The sequence below is a fragment of the Cololabis saira genome, chromosome 2, assembly GCF_033807715.1.
Source record: "Cololabis saira isolate AMF1-May2022 chromosome 2, fColSai1.1, whole genome shotgun sequence".
NCBI lineage: Eukaryota > Metazoa > Chordata > Actinopteri > Beloniformes > Belonidae > Cololabis > Cololabis saira.
Genome location: NC_084588.1, coordinates 32,895,982 through 32,908,220, shown reverse-complemented (window position 1 = coordinate 32,908,220; position 12,239 = coordinate 32,895,982). Strand labels below are relative to the sequence as shown.

At 39.1% G+C, this 12,239-nt stretch overlaps 1 protein-coding gene across 1 annotated transcript; it reads right to left on the bottom strand.

Annotated features, from left to right (window-relative positions):
* Window positions 1-39: 39 nt before the first annotated feature.
* Window positions 40-10,346, bottom strand: got2b (glutamic-oxaloacetic transaminase 2b, mitochondrial). Its single transcript, XM_061744014.1, has 10 exons — window positions 10,189-10,346; window positions 6,161-6,317; window positions 3,993-4,121; window positions 3,847-3,906; window positions 3,596-3,757; window positions 3,150-3,254; window positions 2,733-2,883; window positions 2,218-2,383; window positions 1,919-2,069; window positions 40-1,271 (listed from the first exon to the last, which is right to left on the bottom strand). Exons 1-10 carry the CDS (start codon window positions 10,269-10,271, stop codon window positions 1,149-1,151), a joined length of 1,287 nt encoding a protein of 428 aa, XP_061599998.1. The 5' UTR covers window positions 10,272-10,346; the 3' UTR covers window positions 40-1,148.
* Between the last annotated feature and the right edge of the window lie 1,893 nt (window positions 10,347-12,239).

Here is a 12,239-nt window from a genome sequence, read left to right as displayed (position 1 = left end):
TAAAGTGACTTTGGAAAATAAAATTACTCACTGAAACAGTTTATTCTATAACGATTTATTGTTTGTTTTGTATGATACATGACCAATGATTCTCAAGTCAAGACAGAATGCAGAGAATAGACAACTTGTCAGAAGTATAAGCAGACTGGGTTAAACCCCACCATCTAAATGTCATTTCCTTGTTTCGATGATGGACAGGTTGAAACTTCCTGCTGAAACACGGCATCTGAATGTCCGTGCACTGTGTGTTAATCTCCTATGAAAAGCCTTTTTCATCTTAAGACCCAACCCCACTTCAGAAGCATCAGCACTGGTGTCAAGTACTTTGCCTTTATTGTAAAGATTAGAAATGGATGTGATAGGATTTGGGGAGTTACTGGAAATGTGGTAATGTGGTCTCCATACTGTTGCTTTACTCTTTCAGCTTGTGTGCTCATTTTTATGGGCATTTTTAAAGTAAAAAAAAAAAAGAAAAAAAAAAAAAAGAGACTGCTGACCCTGTGACTACCTAGATCAAAACCCATGATTCACACAACCTGCAGGAAAAATACCAAATACACAAGACAAAATAAGAAACAAGCGAATTACTGGATAACAGATCAAACTAGTAAACAGAACAGACAACCTGATAAATGTCTATTTATACAGTTAAGATTGTGACAAACTCAAATAGTGCCATGCTGCTTTAAAGTGCGACAACACCACTGTTTAATTAAGAAAAAAAAAAACCCTACGGCTTTTCACAAAAGCGACACAAATCTCTTCTCGCACACAAAGCTAATGTACTTTACACCTTGAAAAGTCACCCCCCCCCCCCCCCCAGTGTTTCATGGTGATGTGACCAAATCACCAAGAACCAAGAGCACACAGTTAGAAAGACAGTAGTGCAAACAGTTGATTCCACACAATAAATAAGTTGCAGCATTGGCTCAGTAAGAGGTGAAAAATATGCCTTATTTTAATTTTGGTAGGGGCACCTGTTCAGTGAAATGTTAAGAGTAACCGTTCCAAGTTGAATTCATGTTGAAATCCAGACAAAAAGTACAACTAAATATTTTGCTTCTCTAAAAGGTGGACTGGAGTTGTGAGGCATAAAGCTCCTCTTCAACACTGCAGTTTTGATTCTGTCGCTCTCAGCGAGATCTTCTCTACTTGGTAACCGCATGGATGGCCTCTGCCAGGTAACCCACATTCCCAGAGGTCACTCCTGCCATGGAAATTCTGCCATCCTTGGTCATGTAAATGGAAAACTCCTTCATCAGACGCTCAACCTGCAGGATAAAAAAACAAGCATCAAGTCAAAGAACTAACAAAAGTGACACAGATCTTTATTCTGGTTGTGACTGGTTTGAGTTTTGTGTCTTGCAACACAGCGGCCTGTCATTTTAGTCATCAATTACATATTGCGGTTCCCGTAACACGCTTACAATGTATACAACAATTCCCACTCAGGCCCGCCATCTCGCGTCATTCTGTTTACATCAGTTCTGACCTGCAATTACGTGTACCCTTAGTAGCAGGTTATAAAGGGAGCCAGCTCAACACCTGACCCCATGTCCGTTAATAAAAGGGGGAGGGCAACAGGTAGGGTAATAAAACACGAGGTATCGTGCAATGAAAAAGGGCTGTGGTGTCGAGTTAGAAGGTCGTATATGTGTGAAGCTAAATGCTAATAATGTTAACCAAGGGACAAATCACAGATATGTTAATATAAATTGCCATTTTAAGCTTCTAACAAGAATCAAACATGTACATTTGTGATAGTATGGATAGGGTCCACAAATTGTGCCTGCTCAACCAAGTGAGCTGTGTTCCTATATTTTTTAATAATTTCCGATTTAAAAATAATCCATTACATACATTGAGAGACACATTTTCTTCGGCTTTTCAGCTTTTATACAAACGTATGCTCCAGTACCTGTTCAGGTTTGAGACCTGTGAAGCAGAACATCCCGATCTGGTCGATGACATGCTGCCAGTTGTGGGAGGAGCCATGCTTCTTTAGACCTCCCGCCAGTTGTTCTCTCATCTTAATGATACGGTTAGCCATGCCATGGACCTCCTCCAACCTGCAGTTAATGAACAGATGGAAGAACAGATGTTACAGGGCACTTTACAGTGGTAAATAGAAAAGATGGAGACATTTTTTTTTTTTACTTTTAGTTCAGGTACACAACATTTGCATACATCTGATGTATGCAAATCAGTAGCTCGTACCAGAGTGAGCGCAGGTCTGGTGTGTGGAGAATGGTTGATGCAATTCTGGCACCATTCATTGGCGGGTTGGAGTAAATGGGCCTGATGAGGATCTTGAGCTGAGACTCCACCCTCTTTGCCTCTTCTGCATCGTTGCAAACTACGGTGAAGCCTCCCACACGTTCGCCTGTCAAAAACAACCATCAGTTAATATCTAACCAACCAAGCTCATGCCAATAAAAGGCGAAAATTCTGAAAACACTGATCAATTAAGAGTTTAACTTTAGCTGTGACGAGGAGAAAGCACTGTCAGGGCAGAAATCCACGGAAAGAGCTGAATGAGCACCTAACTAGTACAATTACTTCAAGAATGTGTAAACTTCTTTGATAAACTTTCTCAATGTTACCATCTACGTGGTAGCAAAATATAAGTGAAAAAAAAACCCCAACAACCTTTCAAAATCATTTCGACAGGTACGTGTAGTCTTTTCTTTTTTCTTTGATGTAAATACAGCGTGTTCTGGTTTCTGACTGACCATAAAGTCCCATGTTCTTGGCAAAGGATTGGGACAGCAGGATGTTGTGGCCTTGTTCAATGAAGTGGCGCACAGCCCAAGCATCGCGATCAATGTCTCCACTGGCAAAGCCCTGATAGGCCATATCGAAGAACACCAGCAGGTTCCTCTTCTGTAAAGGTGAGAACACAAGAGATTTAAACAAGGACACCCGGCTAAAATTTAAAAAGCAAAACACATGTCAACTAGCTGATATGCAGAACAGTACACTAGTTTATTCCACAATAAAATAGTTTATTTCCTAATACAAGGCACAACAGGAAAATGTTGCAACAAATAAATACTCGACAAATAATTTGGACCAGAGAAAATGTACTAAGGTATGAAAGCCCATATTTTATGAAAATGTTCCTAGAATCGTGTTGAGATTATTCTTACCTTTACAACTTCAGAAATCTCCTTCCACTGCTCAGGCCTGGGGTCCACACCAGTTGGATTGTGGGCACATGCGTGCAACAAAATGATACTCTTCTCTGGGATTTTCTGTCACAAACAGATTGTTTTATCAACTTCAATACCATGCATAATAGTGAAGTCAGTCAGCTACCGGATAAATGTCAAACATGTCCCAGTATAAGAAAGAAGTTTATATTATTGAATTGTCAAATGTCAGGGATGTGCACACAATTACACCATTCCCCACCCCCATATATATAAAATTTAGTAAAAAGAAGATTTTTCAGATTTTCTGCGGTAATGATCTGACAATAAATAAACCATTATTCATCCTTTGGGAAATGTTTACAGCAAGATGCCAAACAAGATAAACCATCCATCTAATTCTCTCCTGCCCTCTAAGAAATTGTCCCCATCCCACAACTCACAGTGATGTCCTCAAGAGCTCCTTTGAAGTCGAAGCCGCAGGTGGAGGGGTCGTAGTATCGGTACGCTTTGAGCTGCAAGCCGGCGTCTCTGAAGACGGGTGTGTGATTTCCCCAAGAGGGTTTGGGCAGGTACACATCAAGTGGACCTCCATGGAATCGAGCCTATGACAGATAATCTGATTATATCTCCGCCATGACTTGAACCATTTTTCTGCGTTTCCTTTGTCCCGAGTGACCAATACTGAACTCACCAAATAGTTGCCGCCAATGCGGAGAGATCCAGTTCCTGAGATGGTTTGGACAGTGATACTCTGTTGGGAGATGGATACAGACACACTGAATTGGGTTTAACAGAGGCAAACATTTTTAAGTTATGTTAGCAATCCCCTCAACTTACCCTGCCGGCCTTCAAGACTGCACTGTCAGCACCGAGACCGAGCTGGGCACAAGCTTTGGTAAAGTCAGCCAGACCACCAATGCCAAGGTACTCCTTATCCATCTGTTTGCTTGCAATCAAAGCCTCAGCCTGCAGAGCAAGTGTGGAATTCAAAATGGGATCAAACAAATCATAATTGATAAAATGTTGTTAAAAAGTACAGAAGTATCCACACCATCTCAAAGTGACAAATCAGCAATTCTAATTATTAGCATTTAAGTTTTATGGAAGTGAATATCGATGGTACACAGGACTTCAGAAGACGAGCACCAGGAGGGGGGAATAAGGCTAGACTGACTGATAAGACGGGCTGACTCTGTGGTAGGGATGGAACTGGACTCTGTGGTGGCGGTTGCAAAGAGAAGGACATTGGAAAACCTGCTGGCCATCACTGATGAGGTCCGCCAAAAAGCCCCAAAACTTCTAAACTGCATAAAATTGTTTATCTTATATGAAAAAACGTGTTCTTTAATAGCATTGAACTTGCATGACTGTACAGACAGCCAACCATATAGCAGCTGAAATAGCCTCCTATGCTATGTATGTCCACATCAGCCAAGGTGTAGAATATTGCTACAGGTGAAGAATATGGTGTAAAAGTTAACTTATTTCAATAATTCAACTAGAATTTGGTGTAAAAGTTAACCTTTTTCAAAAATTCAACTAGAATATGGTGTAAAAGTTAATTTATTTCAATAATTCAACTAGAATATGGTGTAAAAGTTAATCTATTTCAATAATTCAACTAGAATTTGGTGTAAAAGTTAACCTTTTTCAATAATTCAACTAGAATATGGTGTAAAAGTTAATTTATTTCAATAATTCAACTAGAATATGGTGTAAAAGTTAATCTATTTCAATAATTCAACTTAAAAAGTGAAACTAATATATTACCTAGTCTTATTACATGCAAAGCAAGATATGTTGAACCTTTATTTGTTATAATTTTGATGATGGAATTGTTTATTGATTTCATAAAATATTCTCTAATTTATTTTTTATTTGGGGTTTTCATAAACTTTAAGCCATAATCAGAGAGCAGCGTCTTGCTGGTACAGGAAACTGCTGAACGCAGTGACGGACACTGGCTGATTTATGGTTCCGCGTTGCACCAACGCAGAGCTTACGGGGTAGGATACGCGGGACCGCGAACGTACGGTGCGCGTCGCCGCGTAACATCATGCAGCCACTTCTCGGCGAACACATGTTTTCTGTTCGAGTCGGGTAGTGGTTCAGTTTGGCTTCTCTTTGTAGTTGGTGGTGGTGGAACGCCAAAATAATTACTTAATGGCGCTTGCTTCTTGCACATTTTGACGAGACGTGTCGGGGTTTGTTCAGTAAAGCTGATCCTTACCTCTCTTCCTGCCCAACCCACCGCCGCAACGAGCATGGAGGGGGAGTAAGGACGCGCTGTGATTGGCCAGTACCAACTTTGAGTGGCAGTTCTGGGGAAAAGCTCTCGCAATAGATTTTTTAATATTAGTATTCTGGTCTGGCCACAACCAATAATATGAGCCCCAGCTGTTGGTACGCAAAAGCGCTTCGCAGCACAAGATTGACAGCGCACTGTGGATTTTGACGGCGCATGCGCTCTGGCGGCCCACTTATGTGCAGCCCTGTAAATATACTCCTTTAAGTCATTGGGGCTAAGCATCAAGTAGCAAAACTGATGACAGATAGCCACTGACAATGCCCGCCATCAGTTAAGACCATGTGCTTAATTATACATAAATATATGTACAATATTTTATATTAATTGCTTTATATAATTTAACCGCAAGTAGTACCAAAAATAAATAAATTCCCCCTTTACATATGGATTTGAAATCTGCCTATGGACATCAAAACTATTGTTTGTTGTTTTTTTTAAACCAGGCTGTAAATATGTTTGTTTCTGCTGCTAATTTGGGCATTTTAACTTGGGATTCAATGAGGCCAATTTTCTTTTAGGGCCAGCTCCCAGTGGTCTGTGGAGGAACTGCAACTGTTCTTAGTTCAATAATGGACTTAACCTGGAACTTGGAATATTGTCCCTTGGTCATGCCAGATTCCCGGTGACCAGTCTCGACCAGTCCTGACCCCCCACCATTACCTGAATGGTGTTGCTTTAGTTCATCATGAAAACCTACCTTGCGAACACAGCTTAGCACAAAAGGCTTTCCTGCGTCATCTCTGTAGGCTCCCACCCCCAGGTTCATCTTCTTGGGGTTGTTATCCCTCTTGAAAGCCTCAGTCACCCCCAGAATGGGATCAGGGGGACCCATCTGCACTCCACTCCACCATGAGCTGCATCAAAGACACAAATCAAATCATTAATGATGGTGGTGGGAGCAGGACACACTTTTGTATGTATATTTTATATATATATATATATATATATATATATATATATATATATATATATATATATATATATAATAAATGTAATAGTAAATATATTCTAAATCGCTGTAGGCTATGAGTATATATATAGTTTAGAAGTATGAGTATATTATAATGTATGAGTATATTATGATATGTAATATATTTATACTACTATAAATAGGAGGTATGGGTATATTATAAATTATAAAGTCGTTGCAAACTATTTTGCTCAAAAGTGGAACATATCTGGTGATAGTAGCAAATATTGCTACTTAAGATGTGGATGGTTGTTTACTTAATCTTTTATTTTTGGTTCAATTTATTATTTCAGGAATTGTAGTGAATGTTTTTCACCCTTTTTGAGTTGGATTATTGTCATCTTTTGTATGTCTATGTGTGGACCCCAGGAAGAATAGTCTTCCCATGGTGAAGACTAATGGGGATCCTTTTTAATAAACAAATAAACAAATAAACACTGTCAGACCTGCATTAGCCCTGCTTCTGTTACATGCTGTTGATCTAATACTCAAGCTTTAACCTCATGTGACCTCACAATGCTGCAATGACGTAGAGACATGAACAACAAACAGTGGGTAGAAGTTTCAGGCAGCAAACATAATCTGTGCAGAGGTTTCAAAGTCCAAAAAACAAGAGAACCAGCTACTCTGGGTTCACCATGTGGACCATCATTGAGATCTCTTACACATTCACTTGCTAACTATTCCAACCAATATAATTGAGAATAAGATTTCATGTTACAATACAAGTGGAGATGGAGCTTTGGTGTGAATCTATTTTAAAGTGTGGGGGCTTAACAGTGAAGAATCCTACACTGAAGGTCAGCAGAGCTTTTTGGGATGGTGGAGAGATCATTTAAACTCCTGAATTTGTCTTTCTCCGATTGTCTGAACTCCACCATTGTAGCTTGAGGAGAATAATTTACATTCAAACTGAATTTCTACATGTCGATGTGGCAGGGCTAAAACCTGGATAAGACTCCAGACTATTGAAATGCATGCACCCTTTCACAAAGCTATTATTTACTTGCTTGTGTATGACAGTGTATCCTAAATGGATAAATGTAGATCAAGGTTGTTGCATGTTGGGACTTCAACTGAACTCCTGCTTGCACTAGCATGTCATTGTCTCAGGTTTCGTCTACTTTATAAACCATCAAAATCTTGAGCTAAATTTAGGATAGAACCCTTTGCAAAGGGCAAGAGTCTCCAACCTCCCTAAACTAATACACATGTTGTATTAATTAAGAGTGACTTAATTCATTGAAAATCACATGTCCCATAGCATCATTATTTGCACAAAAATCACAGTTGGAAAAAGGATATTTGCTATCTTTATGTAATAAAAGTTCAAATGCAGCACTGAATAATTCATCAGAGGTGGATTAAAAAATCCTTTGTGAGGCTTATTGCAACAGCTTGAGTGATTAAAAACTCACATTTATTTTCAGGCTGCTATGTTGTATGCCGGCTTTTTAAAATCACCATTCTTTATGTAGTTATTTTACAAATCAGGTTACCAGCAATATATGTATAAAGCTATTCATTGATATTTGATTTTTAATCTCATATGTACCTACAGCAGACAGGAGGGTCCCCCCTTACGAGCCTGGTCCTGCTCAAGGTTTCTTCCTTCCTAAGGGGAGTTTTTCTTGCCACTGTTTGGCCTAAGGTTTTTCTCCCAATAGGGGAGTTTTTACCTGCCATTGTTTATATTTATGTAATAATTGCTTGGGGGTCATGTTCTGGGTCTCTGGAAAAAGCACCCAGTGACAACTCATGTTGTAATAGATGCTATATAAATACAATAGAGTTGAAAATTGAATATACAAAGTTTAACTTTGAACATACTGAACAACAGAGGAATATAACCCTCTCCCTATGTGTTGGTAGCACCCGCGCTGCAAGAAGGAACGCTACCGCAGGTCCTTCATCCCGACAGCCATCAGACTCTACAATAACCCACTCTACTCGAGTGCAATAACCTGTTTTTCTAATAGTGCAATGACCTTCTCCCTTCGAATACCTCACTGGTATTTTTGCACACGTATATATTATTCGTTTTTTGGGTTTAGTATTTATTTTGTACATTTCTCATTTTTTATATTGCTCTTTTTTTAAATTATTTAGCTATTTATTGGTTATTTTTTGGATATACTTTTTTTTAATACCTTTTCATACCTCGTGTGCATTTTGTAAAATTGTTGAATGTGTATGTTTGCTGCTGGACAAGTAAATTTCTCCTCTGTGGGATTAATAAAGTTTATTCTATTCTAGCAGGTAAAAAACACAAAGTAATCAGTCATTGTTTTTAATCAAGTGTCATTCTTGTCATGAATTCTTTTTAGCTTTCTGATCCTTGTATGTTTTATGTTTGTTTTTTGTTTTGATATTTTTTATTTTTTGTAAAGTTACTTGTCCTTGTATCTATTTTCTTTTATATGAAACTGAATTCATTTTGTTGCTGCTATCTTGACCAGGACTCCCTGGCAGAAGAGATATTGTATCTCAATGGGACTTTCCTGAATAAATAAATAAAATAAATCAGTACCAGAGCAAACAAAGATTAAGTAATTTCACTGTGCATTTTAACTCAATACTATGTATTATTTAGGAGTGAACAACCTCTATGCTCATGCCAAGGACCTTTGAACAGCAGATTACCTGTGATCAATACACTAAAGGACTTTTGGTCAGATACATAGTGAGATTACAGTTCACTCTCAGGTAACTTTTGAACATCTTACATAATGGTAAACTTGATGTGCAAGGTTACAGCTAGTGGAGACCTCTGAGACACGCCCACTCCCACGAATAAACGATTTGGATGGAGAAAAATGATGCATAAAACATTTGAAGTAACTCGCGATCGATCTCAAATTTGTCCTTCAAGCATACCCTCAAAAGGACAAGCCGATCACTTGCTTTCACCACTATATATTAGCCAATGAGCGATCCCACGTAAGGCGCGGTAATCAATCAGCATCCAGCAGCAGCAGGCGAGAGCCAACCAGCGTGTCTGCACGGCTACGGCAAGCCGCACGGCTCAAAAGGTGCGTGGCATTTAAAGGGGAAACAGTAGCGGTCGTGTAAAAATTCTACTAAAGACGCTGTTTAAAATGCGTTAAAAAGACTTTAGTAATTAAAAAAAAATTAAAAAAATGACGGTCGTTTTTAACAGCTGACCTGTTTTATCTCGCTGCACCTTTAAAGCCTGAATTATGGTTCCGCGTTAAATCGACGCAGACCCTTACGCCGTAGGGTACGCGGCGACGTGCACCGTATCGCCGTAGGCTCCGCGTCGATTTAACGCGGAACCATAAATCAGCCTTAATGCGACTTCACTTTGAAGGGGCAACACATGTGACGTTCACCAGCAGCAGGCGCCACAAAAAGTTGACCTCTAAGGCACATTTTCCCAATAAACGAAGAGGATGTGTTTGCGTTACAGATAAGATAATAAAAATACCCTCACTCCCCGAGTCATAAACCATAATAATCAGTATAAACTGATGGTTACTGATGCTGACAGGGCCTTGCGAAACCATTTGACCCCTGATTGCAGCTAGCTAACCCGCTGCAGCTGATCCACCCAGCACCCTGCAGGGAAACTGCTCTATGAACGCAACGACCTATAATAAAGGCTTAAAACTCAAAGGTTTTGCCTGAAGCTCATGCCAGACATAAAGCGTGACAGCTCGCCCCTAATACACTGATACTCGGGGATCTGCTGCTGCAATGAGGGTTCTAGTGCAGCGTTTGGGCTGCTAGAGTACCTGTTGCGAGTGGACAGCACTCCCAGGGATGGGGAGATGTTTCCCAGACAGAAGACGAACTTGTTGGATTTAAGCAGGGCCATGGCTGCTGCGCTTGAGAGTCAACCCGAGCAGGATGTGGACGGACGTGAAGGACAGCCGGGGGATACCTCCGTGTACGAGCTGACGTCACCGCGCCGGCGCTTATAACCGCACACGACGTAAGGTGTGACGTCATTACGTACACGCATGTATCCCTGATGTACCCCCACATGGCAGTCAGAATCAGAATCAGAATCAGAATCAGAATCAGGTTTATTGGCCGAGTCAGGTCAAACAAGACAGAGAATTTGACTTGGATATTTTTGCTCACTATAAAGTAAATAGAAAAATGTGGCTCTCATATATACAATTTAAAAAAGTGAAGATAAGATATTCCTAATAAATTTGCAGTGTACAGCAGCAAAGGGGATAGTGCAAAACAAGAGGCATCAATAGAAATAGAAATAATAATAATACAATAATAACAGAGTATGACACACTATAAACAGTACTGATACAATAATAATAATAATAATAATAATAATAATAAATACTGGTATACAAATAAGATAACAGACGGATATTTACATAATTGCACGTTGTAGTGAATGATATTAGTGTAGTGAAAGGTGCAGCAGTATGAGGTGGACATGGTTATTGAAAGGTGCATTGTTATAGCATATGATTGTGGTTATTATTATTATTGTTGCACAGTGATTGTTACTCTGAGACTCTATGAGTGATGACAGTTCATCAGAGCAACAGCTTGGGGGAAGAAACTGTCTCTGTGTCTGGAGGTTTTGGCTACAGTGCTCTGTAGCCCCGTCCAGAGGGGAGGAGATAGATAGATAGATAGATAGATAGATAGATAGATAGATAGATAGATAGATAGATAGATAGATAGATAGATAGATAGATAGATAGATAGATAGATAGATAGATAGATAGATAGATAGATAGATAGATAGATAGATAGATAGATAGATAGATAGATAGATAGATAGATAGATAGATAGATAGAGTTCAAACAGACTGTGCCCTGGGTGTGAGGGAAGTTACATTCCCATTTCCTGGTCTAAGGGTTCCCAGAGTTCACTCAGAAGTCTTTAAAGGCCAAGAAACACATTTGAAGCGGATTACATTTGGTGATATTAGAGTAAAATTCAAACAGATTTAAAACATTTTACAAAAGCTGATGGTTCCATAACTCATTTGGTATGCGTACATCTTTAAGTAACATTTACCTATGGAGTTTAATTATTGTATTTGATACCACTGTGTAACAGCATCTTGCAGTTATCACACAGGCCACTTGAGGGCAATATAAAATAAACCAACGCTCTTTGCACGTCAACCAGTAGTTCTGGTTTTCTAGTTCAATGATGACTGATTATGCTGCATTTTTGCTTCTGTGTAACGGAACCTCACCCGTTGATTGAGTTCTGCAAGAGGAATGCTGCATTAAGAGAAAAGGCAGGGTTTGCTTTCTTTCTTTTATCAAGTTTGTAAGAACCTTGCAATCTGCATGGAAGGAACAACACTATGCACCAACATCACACATCAAACATTGGAAATCCATATAACCCCTCCTCCAGGTTGGCACTCTGAGTATGCTCCTTCAGACCCGAACATTTCACAAAAGATCTTAAAACTTCAAAATCTCGTCTCTTTTAATCCTTTTAAAAATACTTCGAAAGACCTGGAGATACAATATTTGACTTGCTTTTGGATTCCCTTTTCATATTGTTTGAACTATTTTTAGTTTATTTTATATCAGTTTATATTTGAACTATAACTATTATTATATTATTATATTATAACGATAACGGTCTGTTGGATTTTTTTCTACTGCTTCTTGACCAGGACTGCCCTGAAAAGTACATTTTACATTTATAAATTTTACCTGTCATCTGTTGTCCTACGTCACTTTTTGTAAAGACTCATATCCGGCACTTTTTAATCCTCATATTGTACATTTCTGTTTATTTCTGTTTATACATTTTATTTTATTCTATCTCTTACTTTATCTC

What these genes read in the sequence shown, in the direction of transcription:
- got2b (XM_061744014.1), bottom strand. Translation starts at nt 10,271, where the DNA reads ATGGCCCTGCTTAAATCCAACAAGTTCGTCTTCTGTCTGGGAAACATC. An exon ending in TGCTAAGCTGTGTTCGCAAG is followed by an intron (nt 4,122 to 6,160) that starts GTAGGTTTTCAT and finishes CTTGCTCTGCAG; the next exon opens with GCTGAGGCTTTGATTGCAAG. An exon ending in GCATTGGCGGCAACTATTTG is followed by an intron (nt 3,758 to 3,846) that starts GTGAGTTCAGTA and finishes TATCTGTCATAG; the next exon opens with GCTCGATTCCATGGAGGTCC.